Source organism: Sminthopsis crassicaudata, chromosome 2 (assembly GCF_048593235.1).
Source record: "Sminthopsis crassicaudata isolate SCR6 chromosome 2, ASM4859323v1, whole genome shotgun sequence".
Taxonomy (NCBI): domain Eukaryota; kingdom Metazoa; phylum Chordata; class Mammalia; order Dasyuromorphia; family Dasyuridae; genus Sminthopsis; species Sminthopsis crassicaudata.
Genome location: NC_133618.1, coordinates 137,575,099 through 137,590,426, shown reverse-complemented (window position 1 = coordinate 137,590,426; position 15,328 = coordinate 137,575,099). Strand labels below are relative to the sequence as shown.

At 37.0% G+C, this 15,328-nt stretch overlaps 1 protein-coding gene across 4 annotated transcripts; it reads left to right on the top strand.

The window, feature by feature from the left end:
- Positions 1 to 1,162: 1,162 nt before the first annotated feature.
- On the top strand, positions 1,163 to 14,516 carry THAP1 (THAP domain containing 1). Of its 4 annotated transcripts, none has more exons than XM_074287383.1 (3): positions 1,163 to 1,757; positions 10,957 to 11,152; positions 11,491 to 14,516. In XM_074287383.1, exons 1-3 carry the CDS (start codon positions 1,687 to 1,689, stop codon positions 11,863 to 11,865), a joined length of 642 nt encoding a protein of 213 aa, XP_074143484.1. In that variant the 5' UTR covers positions 1,163 to 1,686; the 3' UTR covers positions 11,866 to 14,516. The 4 variants fall into 4 exon arrangements, with proteins under 4 accessions (XP_074143484.1, XP_074143486.1, XP_074143483.1 ...); XM_074287385.1 differs by having other exon boundaries at positions 1,219 to 3,180; XM_074287382.1 differs by lacking the exon at positions 1,163 to 1,757 and adding an exon at positions 1,963 to 3,190.
- Positions 14,517 to 15,328: the final 812 nt, after the last annotated feature.

Here is a 15,328-nt window from a genome sequence, read left to right as displayed (position 1 = left end):
AATTCAGATCTCAGAGACCAGCTATGTGACCACGAGTAACTCACTTAGCTTCTGTCTGCCTCAGTTCCCCTTATTTGCAAAATGGGAATATAAACAGTCAAAAAGCTTATTAAAAAACCTACTTTGTGCCAGAAAAGTACTAGTTACTGAAGTAAGACAGGATACTCAAAGGATACAAAGAAAGGAAAAAGCTCTGAAGGAGTTCTGAGTATAATGGGGGAAAACTGAAAACACTTTTGTGCAAGGGTAATTAAGTGACCCAGGGGACAGAGTCCCCTCTGGAGTCAGGAGGACCCGAGTTCAAATGTGACCTCTGACACTTGAAACCAGCTGTGACTGGGCGAGTCACTTAACCCCACTGCCTCACACACACAAAATCAAAAGGCTACCACTATGTACGAACAAGTTATATACAAAATAAAATGTAAATAACAGAGTGAGGGCACGGGAATTAAAAAGGATGGGGAAAAGCTTCCTACAGGATTTTTCGTGGGACTTAAGCCAGAAGGAGTAGATGGGAAGACAATCAGTGAAAACGACCAACTAGATTATCTTCCACAAAGAGTAGCAATTTGGAAATGTTTTGCATGACTGCACATGTATTATAATCTATGTCAACACATAAGGGTGCTGGCGCTTGTCTTCTGAGGCAGGAGGAAGGGAGGTTGGGAATTTGGAACTCAAAAATCATATTAACGAATATTAAAGTTGTTGCTACCGGTATTAAAGAAAAAAACAATAAAAATATTCCTAAAAAAGAGCAGCGAGGAGGAGGATGTCAAGTAAGAGAGAAATGGGCAGGGTTGAGGAGGTAGGATGTCATAAAGCTTTCAACTCCCTGAGGACTTTATATGGGATCTTGGAGATGATAGAGAGCGGCCACTGGAGCTCGAATGGAAGAATTGTGTGTGGGATACGGGTTTGTGCCATGTTTAGGTGTTTCCCTCGGTTTCCGTTTTAAATACATTTAATATGCCCTTCCTCACTTAAATATAATTCACTTGCACGTCACAGCACTATCTCCCTGAAATTATGGTGCTCTCCGAGGGACAATAACAACGCCAAACGCTGGCTACAGCTCAGTCTCAGAGATACTTCCCAAGAGAGAGCAGGGAAGCGGGCGGGGCTTATACTTGCCCCGCCCCCTGCGCGCGTCAGCCACGCCTTCTCCTCGTGATTTTTCTAACTCCCTCCCACGACGGCCCCTCTCCTCAAGCCAATCTACAGCCCGGCCTTCTCGCAATAAACACGGGCTTCGCAGCGGCGAACTCCGCCCCATCCCGCCAACTCCAAAGGCTCCGCCCCATTTCTCCTCGGCCTCCTAAGAGGGGGGACAGCGCGTATCGAATCAGCTCTGCGCGAAGGTGTCGGGACTCCGCCTGCTGCCCGCATTCGAAGTGAACGTTACCTCTGGGCGACAAGCCAATCAGAGCCGTCTCCCTCAGCTCCTCGCGAGAGGTGAGGCTGAAGCTGCCTCCGCCATCTTGGAGATGGGAGCAGACGGGCGATGGCTGTGGTCCTGCTAATGCAAACAATACAGGCGCACTAAAAGCGCCCTGGAGTGAGTCGGACCTCCTCCGCACCTCCCTGTCAGCGCTAAAGAGGGGAACGAAGTGTCTAAGTCAGGTGTACGGTGGCGGCGGCAGCAGCTGTTCCTGCCCGCCCCTACGGCCCCAAGCCGGAAGGATGGTGCAGTCCTGCTCCGCCTATGGCTGCAGGAACCGCTACGACAAGGATAAACCCGTTTCCTTTCACAAGTAAGTTTCCGAAGCGCGGCACAGGAACGGGATCAGTCTCAGCCTCACCGGGGGCTAAGGGGTACGCGGAGGGTCAGGCAGGGGGGCGGAGCCGGGCGCGTGTCCTGGCGGGCGCGCGGCGGCGGCGGCGACTGCCGGGCAAGCGCGTGCGTTAATGAGGGGGCGGGCCCACCGAAGGGGTGGGGCGGGGCCAGCGTGGCTTCAAGAGGCGCGACGCGAGATCTAGATCCTCGAAGATGCTTTCTCTGGACTCTGGCCCTAGGGCAGCACCTGTATTACCTGAAATGTTGGTGCTGTCTCAGCTCCAAGTGACCATTCCTTGTGTTCGAGGCCACACCCCCGAAGAGTATGTCCCCCAAGTCAGAAGGCTTTGGTGGCCCAGGTCACCCCCAGTGGGAAGGAGAAGTTGGGCCTCGTCCTTTGGAATTCGTCCTGGGCCTCCCCTGGCTTCCTGGAGCCCGCTCCTGCAGCGATAGCAGATGCCTCCCCATCTAAAGCGGTCCGAAGGCGGACCGAGACCAGAAGTCGTCTGCAGAGATGAGGCGGGGGCCTCCAGGAACGCGCCGGAGTTCGTGCTGGGTGGCACAACGTAGTCAAGAAGCCGAGTGCAAATCCATCCTCAGATAACTTCCTTAGCTGTGTGACCCTGGGCAAGTCATTTGTGTTCTCCGTCTGCCTTGGTTTCTTTCTCTGTGAAATGGGGGTATCGATAGCAGTTACCTTCCGGGATTGTCGCAGGACAAGTCAATCACACGTGTGTGAAGCGATGTGCAAACTTTAAAAGTATCGGATATATCCTGGCTGTTACTGCTACTAGTAGACTGAATGGCTGGCTCGTAAGGCAGGCAAGCAGGCAGGTATTTATCAGATGCTTACAGTGCGCCAGGCACATAGGCTACACAATGTCTGTCATTTGCTTTATATGATGTCAGTGGCGCAGCTGGGGTGTGAGCCACTGGATGTCTTTGGGAAGACCAGTGCCCATGCGCCTCAGTGTTAGGGCTGATTGGGAAGCAGTGATTTTGGTTGAGAGTCTCCGCCTTGGCTTTAAAGCTATAGGTATGTCACTTTCTGGGAATCATGGGGTTCTTATCTGTAAAACATGGATATAAGCAGCCGTGATTGGCTGTTAATTTCTCATCTATCCCCCATCAACAAAAAAATCTCTGTTCCTGGGGCTGTGGAAATACTCAAAGATACTCAAAGAGGCTCCATTCTGCTGGGGAGTCAGCAAGTGCAGCTATGAATACATGCAAAGTGATCTGGAAGTGGAATAGGCTTCAGCAGCTTCCAGGCTCTACAAAGGCTTCGTGTGACCTGAGTGAGCTGTGTTCTAAAGGAAACAAGGATTTCCGAGGAGTGGAGATGAAGAAGGGCATTCCAGGAATTGGCACAAGTTCTAGGAGAAAGCAGATTGTCACATGTAAGGAACAGTAAGTAACAAAGCCAGTTTAGGTGATTCAGAGTGTGGGAATGAGTGATGTTGTGAAAGGCTAGAAAGGTAGGTAGGTAGATGGGGGTGGGGTTGTAAAAGGTTTTAAAAGTCAGAGGAGTTCTATTTGATCCTGGCAGAACCAGGAGTTGACAAGAACTCAGGGCCTGGAATGGTGAGACATTTGAGGCCAGGAGACTAACTTACAGGTGATATGGTACTATGAATAGACAGACGGAGAGATGTGGAGGTATGTAGGACAAGATTTGGCTAATGATTTTAGAGGATGAGTGGAAGGATGGTGGTGCCCTCCACAAAATAGGAAAGATCTGATGTGAGAGCTTTAAATGAGATCATGTGTTTTCTTTATAAACCTTAAGAAATATATAAAATTCAACTGTTGTTATTAAGGGAATAGCATGGGGTGGGGTGAAGGGAATGTAAGCAGTCTGCCAGGGATTCCTAAATATCACTCAGCAAGCCAGAGCAGCACATAGGCTGACAGTATTTTGCCCATGAGTTTTCTGAACTCTGTGTGTGTGTGTGTGTGTGTGTGTGTGTGTGTGTGTGTGTGTGTGTGTGTGTGTGTGATGGACTTATATGATAATCTGGTAAAAAACAAAATCCCTCTTTTTGGAATAATTTTAAATATATAAGATTATAAAAAAATCAATGAGAGTGAAATCCATTATCAAAGTAATTTTAAGTTCACAAACCAGATTAAAAAGTTCTTTCTAGCTGAGAAAGTTTGCTTCTTTGAAAGGCATTTTCAGTAAGGGTTAAAATTATTTTGTAGATTTTATATTTACTATATCAGCAAATTGAATTTGATTTGTTCAATGAATTATTTTTTAATTGATCCTTTTTATTTTCAAAACATATGCAAGGATAATTTTTTACCATTGATCCTTGCAAAAGCTTGTGTCCAAATTTCCCCCCACCCCCTCTCCTAGATGGCAAGTAATCCAATATATGTTATACATGTCAGAATATGTTAAATTCAGTATGTATAAACATATTTATACAATTCTCTTGCTGCACAAGAAAAATCAGATCAAAAAGGGAAGAAAATGAGTAAACAAAAAAAAAAGTAAGAAAACAAAATGCAAGTGAACAGCAACAAAAAGAGTGAGAATGTTATATTGTGATCCACATTCAGTTCCCACAGTCCTCTCTCTGGGAGGTGTACATGGCTCTCTATCACAAGATCATTGGAATTGGCATCAATCATCTCATTGTTGGAAAAAGTCAGGTTCATCAGAATTGATTATCCTATAATCTTGCTCTTGCCATGTACAATGCTCTCCTGGTCCTGCTCATTTCACTCAGCATCACTTCATGTAAGTCTCTCCAGGTCTCTCTAAAATCATCCCGGTGATTATTTCATATAGAACAATAATATTCCTTAACATTCATATACCATAATTTATCCAACCATTCTCCAACTGATGGACATCCATTCATTTTCCAGTTTCTAACCACTACAAAAGGGCTGCCACAAACATTTTGGCACGTACAGGTCCCTTTCCCTTCTTTAGTATTTCCTTGGGATATAAGCCTAGTAGTAGTACTGCTGGATCAAAGGGTATGCACAGTTTGATACCTTTTTGAACATAGTTCCAAACTGCTCTCCAGAATGGCTGGATCAGTTCACAATTCTACCAACAATGTGTTAGTGTCCCAACATTTGTCATTATTGTATTCAAGACAATCCTAGGAGATTAATGATAAAGCATACTCTCTGCCTCTAGAGAAAAAAACTGATGTCTGAATATTGAAGTGTGCTATTTTTCACTTTCATTTTTTTCTTTTATTCGGGTAGTCTTATACAAAATGGAAATATTTTACATAATTGTACATGTATAACCTATATCTGATTGTTTATCCTCTCAGGGAGGCTAGTGGGGAGGAAGGGAGGATAGAATTTGGAGCTTAAAACTTTAAATAAAAATATTTAAAAATTGGGGGGAAGGGGGGAAGGGCAGCTAGATGGTTCAGTGGATAGAGCATGGGGCCTAGAATCAGTAGGACCCAAGTCCAGCTTCAGATATTTAACACTTTCTAGCTGTGTGATCCTGGGCAAATCACTTAATTCCAATTGCCTCACTAAAAACAAAACAAAAGCAAAAACAAACAAAGAATTGGGGGAAAATTTTTAAAAATCAATGAAGTATTTCATTTTGCTGTTAAAAAAATAAACTGAGAATTTGAAAAAAATTATAAGATTTAAAATCCAATTTTAACCTGAGAAATCATCCAATCTAATTCTGTTTTATAATTAACTTCATAAAAAAAAAACAACTTTAACAATATATACAAGAATTTCAAAAAGGAGTCCTTCCCTCTATATTTTTTCCTTCAAGTATGTATTTTGGCTAGTGTCCAGAAATCAGTGTTTTCATTGTCACATGAAGTTAGCCTAAGTAAACTTTTAACTGTCTATATTCACTAATTTGCAGAATTGCTGATTGACACGGACTGGTACAAATACATGTAGGAGTTCAACATTGGACACTCCAATTAGTAAGAAGGTTCAAATGATGAAATCAACCAACATGCACTGGTGGAGTTCCTATCTATATATGTCCTATATATGTGTGTGTACAGTACTATGTATGTGTTTAGCACTGTGAAGAATACAGAAGTGTAGGCTTTCAGAGGTTTTCAGATCTATTTAGAAAGAATTGGTATTTGTCAAACAATAGTAGAACATTGTAAAACAGTAAGTTGTATAATATCTACATCTCTGTAGAAGTTTAAAGGCAAGGGTTAATTAAAGGTATTTGAGCTTGTTTTTAGAGACTTCATGTAGGGAAAAGAACATAATTTTCCTTGACTATCAAGAATGAAGGAAATTTGAAATAGATAATAAAATAAAACATATTTGCTAAAGTTTTACTAATAGTTACCCCTATAAAGAGAGGAAAACAAGCATTACCAGAATTTCAGGGATTCTGACAAATTTTATGTTTTAAGGGTTTTTCTTTTATGATGAGTACAGCATACTATTACTTTTTTTCTTTTGGTTATATGATACCTAAAAGTAAGATATTAAGTTATTATAAAAATTATTAAGAGAGATCAAAACATTTTGTAGTGAACCACATAGCTAGTTTGGTATGAAGATGCATAATAACATTTATGCATCTTAGAGTCAGCAAAGCCCTGTATCTTTTTCTTCTTTTTTTTTTTCCCCCTGAGGTAATTGGGTTAAATGACTTGCCCAGGGTCACACAGATAGGAAGAGTTAAGTGTCTGGGACCACATTTGAACTCAGGTCCTCCTGACTTCAGAGCTAGTACTCTATCCATTGCAGCACCTAGCTGCCCCCAAAGCCCTTTATCTATATTTCACATTTGATCTTCACAATCCTGGGAAGTAGGTGCTATTATTATCCCAATTTTACTTATCCATCCATTTATTTTTAAAGACTGGATCTAAATCTTTCCATTTCACCCAAGCTGGAAATGTAAGTCCCACACTGATCAGCACAGAAGTTTTGATCTGTTGTATTTCCAACTGAATGATTTGCTCTTAGGTCAATGTGTACCTTCCATCCCTTTCTTCCTTTTCCCTTCTCCACATCACACTATTTTAACCTAGAATAGCTAGAACTCCCCAGCTAGAGACACCCTTTCTTCCCCTGCAAATCCTGAACATCCTTGGCAGCTGGGATTACAGGTATGTGGGGCATATTATCCATTTTAAAGATGAAGAAACAGCCAGGAAACAAGTGACTTGCCCAGAATCATACATCTATAAGTTTCTGAGATAGGATTTGTACTCAACGTCTTCTTGACTCTTAATTCTAGCACTAATTGTTCAACCTAACTAATATTTATATAAAATAGTAATTTAAATTTTGGGAAGCACTTTTTATGCTCTCACTTAGCCCCAACAGTCCACTGAGATAGGTATTAAAATTTAGGCTTATGGAAAAACTTGCATGAACTGATGGTGAATGAACTAAGTGGAACCAAGATTACATTGTTCACAGCATCAATAAGATGGTGTGATGATCAACTTTAATGGACTTGGCTCTTTTCAACAATGAGGTGATTCAAGGTGATTCCATTAGACTTGAGATGGAAAGAGCCATCCACCTCCAGAGAGAGAATTGTAGAGACTGAATGTGGATCAAAACATTGTATTTACACTTTTTGTTGTTGTTTTTGTTGCTTGTTTGCTTGTGGATTTTTTTTTCCACCTTTTGATCTGATTTTTTTTGTGTGTGTGCAGCATGACGAATATGGAAATATGTTTAGAAGAATTGCACATGTTTAACCTATATTGAATTGCTTGTTGTCTATGGGAGAGGAGGGAGGGAGGGAGGGAGAAAAATTTGGAACACAAGATTTTGCAAAAGTGAATGTTACATGTATTTTGAAAAATGAAAAGCTATCAAAAATAATTTTTTTAAAGGTTCAAGAAAAAAATAAATAAAATTTAGGTTCACAGTAGTGGTAGTGACATATATCCCAGTTGGGATTTGAATCAGATCTCAACTGATTTCAGCATCCTGTTGGATGATATGTTGTCAATGATATCAGTAATGGAGTCAGGAAGACTGATATTTGCTGGCTGTAGGATTGTGAGCAAATACTTTTTTATGTCTGTTTTCTGTAAAATAGATGTGCTCTTTATTACCTGTACTGTGTATTCCACTTGAGAGATTCAGATAACTAACAGGATTGAGGAGATTTTAAAGCATCAGAGATCAGCTGTTAGCTTGCTAACTCAGAGCTTTTGGTCTGTTTGGCTTTCTCATTTGTGTTGCATGTAAGACAACTGAGGCTCAGCAAGGGGAAAGAATTTGTCCGAAATCCTATAGGAGGCAGATAGAATGGCTAGGCTTCTTCTGACACCATATTCAGGGCTGTTTCTGCCACTGGCAAGTGTCAATCTTTGTTGAGATATGCTAATTATGAGCAAATACATATCCTAAAGGGAAACTTTAATGCGGCTAATCCATGACCTTGGCACAGAAGTCCTGAAGTTTAATCTGGGTACTATTAGTAATTTAGCATTCAACCTTGGACCAGTCATTTCTCTGGGTCTCAGTGACTTCATCAGTAAAATAAGTATGATCTCAAAGATTCATTTCATTCCTTTTTTTTTTTTTTTTTTTTTTTTAGGAAAAGCCATAAAATTATGAAACTTGACAATTTGAAGAGACCTTAAAGGTTATTATGTGATAGAAATAATGTTGGATATATTTTTAACATATTTAATATATATTGGATAGCTTGTCATCTAGGGGATGGGGGGTGGGGGAAGGAGGAGAATATCTGAAACACAAGACTATGCAAGGGTCAATGCTGTCAAATTATCCTTGCCTATATTTTGAAAATAAAAAGCTTTAAAAATTAAAAAAAAAATTATGTTGGATTTGGCAGAGATCCTGAATTCAAATTTTGTCTCAGCTGTACTTGTATCATTTACCCCTAAGATGAAATGCTTGCAGGTATTATATATTTTACAGTTGGAAACAGATTCATAGCAACTTATCCATGATGATATAGTTAGTGTCAGAGGCAGGTTATAAACCCAAGTTTTTGGTGTTTTTTTAAACACTGGTTCTAGCAGTTTATCCACTATATGCCAAAATGCCTCTCAAATCCAGTCCCCTTCTTTTTACAGATGAGTAAATTTATTTGTTACTAGATGTTTTATTTTTAATCTAGACATCGTAAATTGTCAACAAATTACCAGTTGAATACAGTCTAATCTCAGGCTTTAGGAATAACATTTTGATATCAGTGTCCAAAATGCTTCACGCCCATTAATACAAGCACAAATTTCTAAAGCAGATTCTTCCTTTACATAAACACAAATTTTTAGGTATTTGTGGAGAAAAAAAAAAATCATCCAGAATTTTAAATTTGAAAATCAAATCAATTAAACCAAGAGTAAAGAAATCCTCAACCTTTCATATTCGTTTTCAAAGGAGCTTTTTAAACTTCCTACTTTTCAAGAATGATTTTCAGTTTGGGGAAATAGAAACCAAATTTGGATGGGTCTCAGAAAAACAGGAAAACTTAAATCTATCTTCCTAGGAGTCCTGCTGGCAGGTTGGCCAAAACATGGAAGGGGAGAGGAGCTCAGAAAAACAGAGTTTATCAGCCAAAGAAGTTATCTTTTTCTGGTTCTCCTATTCTTCCTGTTGTAGGAACAGTAGTAGTCAGAATGATTCTGAAAGGCCTTCATTCTTTTCTTGTGGATTAGGAATGAATTAGGTGACAAAATACAAATGATGTTCTTTTCCAGTTTTTAGAAATTTATATGATTATGGAAAGAGCTTTAGATTAGTTCTAGTTTCATCATCTTTAAAAATGAGGTGTTAGACTACATAGCCTTTAAGATCTCACTCTACTCCAAGATTTTTTTGTTTTTGTTTTTGCTTATTTGTTTATTTAGATTTGGAATAGTCAAAGGCATTTGTAATACACAGGCAATCATTTTATGTTTAGTCCCATAAGATTTATCTTTACTTTCCGTTAGATGATTCCTACTATTTTCCTGTTTAAGTGATAACTAGGGATGATTAAAAGTTGGCTAGAGTAAATCCTTGTACAGAAACTTGTTTAGAAACTACTTTTTAAAAAATTTTAAAAACTACTCTAAGAGCACAAATATACATTTTTTAGTTTTGTGCATTCTTGAACTTATGCTCTATAAATCTTTAGAGAGCAATATGGAATGAGTATTGAAAAATTATGTAATTTAAGAATAATAGAACTTTTTTTTTTTTCTTGGCTCCTATTGTTCATTGTCCTGGGAGCTATATAACTGAGCCAGAAAATTGTTTACTACATTGCCAATAATAGCTGGCCATTATGCATCTAATTACCAAGTTAAGTACAATCAATGATGTCCTAAAACACATTCTTTTTAGTTTTTTTTAAAGTTTCATTATTGATACCTCCTATCTAACATTTCATGCAGTTTAAAATGAGGTGATCTAATATTATATTTATATATATAAGTTTATAGTTTTTATCAAACTGAATGTTTTACATTATGCTATTGCATAAAAACTAATTTTTCACTATAATTTTAATAAATGAAACTGCTAATGATTTCCTGCTGCATCGATTGTCTTTCCTATTCTTTTACTATCATTAATAATTCCACATGTTTAGTTCTTTGGAGAATGTTTAGCTTCTGAATTGGGACTTTTTTAGTCTTTGGGAAAAGGAGATTGTTGAATAATGATTCTTTTTCTCTGAAGGTACTTTACTTCAAATTCTCCCTCCCTTTATGTCTTGTGGAAGATAATTACATTCTTCTGGAATGAAATTTAACTATTACTTACTCAAATGCATTTTAGTTCTCATGTAAGTTGTATTGGGGGGGGTCTTTTCTTTGTGAATCTTTTAAAGAATAAAACCAAGCTTTTAAAAGGTAATGTAGAGAAATGCATTTAGGCTATCTACCTTGGCTTTGTTATTTTCTTCCTCTCTGAAGCCCTATTCCTATTGGCTTTCTCTTGGCTTGGAGGTGACTGATTCCTGGTTCTTGAAGACTTTCCCAGTGGAACATAAGCTAAACTAGTTATAGCATTCAAAAATAAACTATATATATGTCCAAATGCTGGCCTAGCTAAATGCATATTATATCACCTCATTTTAAACTGCATGAAATGTTGAATAGGAGGTATCAATAATGAAATCTTGGAGCTTTTAAAATTTAAAAGCTAATTTTCATAATTCCTTTAAAAAATTAACAGAAAGAATAAGTTTACAGAACTGAATTATTCTTTTGTAGGTTTCCTCTTACACGACCTGATCTTTGTAAAAAATGGGAAGCTGCAGTCAGAAGAAAAAACTTTAAACCCAGCAAATACAGCAGTATTTGTTCAGAACACTTTACTCCAGACTGCTTTAAGAGAGAGTGCAACAATAAGCTACTGAAGGAGAATGCTGTACCCACGATATTTTGTTTTACGGAACCACATGACAAGGTAATAATGACTTTTTAAGTTAAAAAATGTGTTTATTAATTTTAAATGGTTTCATGCTTAGCTCTTTATTCCATTTTTTTCTTACTCCAGAAATTATATATCTAAACAAATTTGATGCTATACTTCAATATCTTTTCTTTCTTAAATGATTGTCCAAGAATCTTTAATTTTATACTCCACTTTACATAATAAAAACAAGGTTAAAATTTTTAAAACTTCAGTTCCTTCAAAAGAACAGTCTTAGGTGTGCTTCAGATAATGGCATTTAGGTAATTCTTACTGGTTATTGCAGTCACTTTTATTTTGAATGACTGAATTACTTTGCCTTATTGTTTTAGAATGAGGACCTTCTGGAGCAACAAGAACAGCTCCCACCCCCTCCTCTAACACCTCCAGTTTCCCAAGTTGATGCTGCTCTTGGATTATTGATGCCACCTCTTCACACCCCTAATAATCTTGCAGTTTTCTGTGACCACAATTATACTGTAGAAGATACAGTGCATCAAAGGAAAAGGATTCAGCAGCTTGAAGAACAAGTGGAAAAACTTAGAAAGAAGCTCAAGACTGCACAGCAGCGATGCAGAAGACAAGAGCGGCAGCTTGAAAAGCTTAAGGAGGTTGTTCAGTTTCAGAAAGAAAAGGATGCATTATCTGGAAGGGGCTATGTAATTCTGCCCAATGACTACTATGAAATAGTAGAAGTTCCGGCATGAAAACATCCACACACGTTGATGGGGCAGGATTATAGGGCCTTATCAGAAGAACAGGAGATTCATTTGAAAAGTTAAATATTTTTAGTTCCTTATGTAAAAGCACTTCAGGACTTTAAAACAATAAAATTGATATGTAATGTTAAAATGTAAATTTTTTTGTCCATAGTAATTTTAGTTTTTTTACAATTTGACAAATTTTAAAAGTTACAGACTAACCTCAAAGTTGACATAAGTTTTAATACCTGTTTCAAGATAGAGGATTTGGTTTTTTCTATTTTCAATATTTATAGAAATAGTGTAAAATCTGAAGTGAAAAAAATTTCATGCAGCAAAAATTATGTAAGTCTAAAATGAAAAATTATTGGAATATGTTGGTTGAAAGAAGTACTGATGATTATAGAAAGTATGGATCAAATCATGAAACATATCTTGCCAGCATAAATTGACCATATTTTAAAATTAGAGAATTTTTTCATCTCTCTGCATCAGTTGCCAGGCTGTTTTTGTATAAAAGGTTTAGTTATCTCTGAGAAGAAAAATATTAAAATGTCAAATTTGACAGTTAATTTTGTTCTCCATTCTCTGCATACTTTTGCTTAGATTTTTTTTCATTGTAATGATACAAGAATTTTTCAACATTGATAATATTCTAGCTCTCTTGACCATAAAATGAATTTTTTTTAAGGATTCTATTTCTCCACCCCTTTACTCCATTCCTATTATAACACATTTCTACAAGGGGAAAAAAAACAACCTTTTAGGAAACTTAAAATGTTTTGGCAAGGAAGGGGTAAAGATGGTAACTAGATCCATAGCATAATCTTAGATCATTTCTCATCTTTTTTGGACTGATTTTTATAATGTGTTAATAGTGCTAATCAGTAATATGTTTCAGGAAGTAGTCCATTATAGACTGTAACTTAAAATTCCCTTAAGTTCCTTTTAAACAGGAAAAAATGTTTTTCAAATTCCCTACTTTATTATAACAATAGTAAAATTATAATAGCTCACTTTTTTATTTAGTGCTAAATTCTTCATGTTGAGTTTTCTAAAAATGAGGGGAAATAGATTAAAAGATAATCTGATAATCTTCATTCACTCTTTTTATTAAATGTGATTTAACCACAAAGATTCATAGTAGAACTTATAAGAACTGGAATTTGACTTAGATTTGCCCATAAAGAAGATTGGTGAAATAAGACAAGGGCCATTTCATGAAATAAAGGGGAGATGCATTCCTGGGCAGCTAGATCATCAGCAAGTGTTTATTAAGTACCTACTATGTGCCTAGCATTGTGCTGGTGATTTAAAAACAAAAACGAAATCCCTACTCTCATGGAACTTACATTTTATTTGGGAAAGAGTTGTATATGTCTAAGCATTTAAGAGACGCAATGCAGTAAAAAATTTGAGAGTCCCCCCTTAGCTTTACTGTCCTTTCTCAGGACTACCCATCTTCCTAACTGGTGTATTGTAGTGATAATCTCTGGCATTTTATCTTGCTAGAGTACATATGCCAGATTTTATAGCAATATTTGAACCTAAAATGTGTTCCAAACCACTGCCTACATGGAAAAGTTTGAATAGGTCCTTGAATAATGATCCTATTAGAGTTAGAGCTGGACTGGGATAGGGGTTAGAGCTGTTATTTCATTAGTATAGGGAATTTGGAAGTTGAAGGAATCACCCATGCACCTTGGCATTTTGCCTACAACTTAAAGTTTTAGTTGCCTAGAAGTTAAATGATTTATCCAGAATCACACAGCTGGACCAACTCTATGCACTCTATTACACTGCCCAGTTAAAATATGGAAATCACAAGTTCTAAATAACTTATCCAGGCCTAGTCTTTTGGACTTGGATTCACGATGGCTTAATTTTTCTAATGAATCATCAAAAAATTAGAAGTATTAAAAATTGTTTGAACAATATTCATTCTTTTCTGATAGCTATATTACTTTTGAATTGAAATTAGGAAACTATCTCTAGCCATGCCCGGACCTTAAGCTATTAATGAAGTAAAAACCATTGCTAAGCATTAATTTTCTTTCATGTGTTTCCCCTCCATACTTGTAAAGAATTTGGATGGTAAATGATTTACTCTTATTTTCTTTACATCATCAACTTGAGGTTGTGTCTATGCAAAAATCTGTCACTGTTTTCAATCAGTATTTTCTCTCAAATGTCACTTTAAATTAGGACTAAGGATTCAATTTAATATAGAGATGAAAACCACAATGACATGGCATTTTATTTTTAACTCTCTTGCCTTATTAGATATAAGTTCCAATTGAAAGAGAACTTGAATTATTAACATCTATTTATCTTTAAAATCTATTAGTGTTTTATTGTAGGAATTCTTAATTCTCCACCTCCTACTCCCTACCCTCTTTCTTTTTTATGTGTAATGGACTCCTTTGGTAGTCTGATGAAGCCTATTGGCTCTTCAGAATAATGTTTCTAAATGTATGAAATAAAATACAAAGGATCACAGAAGAAACCAATGATGTTGACATACATTTATAAAAACCTTTTCTAGCCAGACAAGTTCATGGATCCCTGATTGATCTTTGATTTATAGGATGAATTTGGAGTTCATCTGATTGTTTCTGATTTGAGATAACTATTAAAATGCAAATTGCTGATATAAACTTTGTTATGTTGATGTCAAAGAAGTAAAGGACTGAAAAATTAGTCGGAAAAAAGTTTCTGTAAAAGCACCATACAGTAAAACTTCATTAATTTGGACAATTTGAGGAGAATAATATGAATTGTAGAATATCTTAAAAATAGATGCAGTCACTCATGGTGTAGTAGTATATCCTTATAATCCCTTCTAGTAGAGGAGGCTGATTCAGGTGGATTATTTGACTCTGGGAGTTAAAAACAGCAATAAGTCTAAAGTCAATCAGGTGTCCATAGTAAGTCCAGTGCCAGTATTGGGAGACACTGGGTTCACCAGTCTACTTAAGGTGGATGGGCAGGGTCAGATCAGGAATGAGTTAAAGTCCTCATATTGCTCAATAAATGGATCAACTTGTCAATGGATACTACTCTTCTAACTGGACTAGATGGACGACTCAGACTCAAGAAATGTCTTAAAATTTTTAACTACCCACTATTTCTATTATGTTCCATGGGTCCTTTATCTTAGAAATGGCCTACTAGATCTGTTTCATTGAATACATAATTGATTTTGTAAGTATCACGATTACAGGTAAGCAATTTAATAAAATTCTTAACAATTCATTTGAGTTACATTTGCCCTTTATAATCTTATATAACATTTTCTAGTAGAGCCTTTTATATTTTAATGCATAGCTCAAATGAACATCTTCCAGATTAGTCCAAATCAAGGAGGTTTTACTGTAATCCAATTTAGAAAAGTATTTTAGTCGTTTTCTTACTGAATTCATGTTATATGTACTAAAAATTAACTCCCTGTCTCCTTAAAATAGGGAAG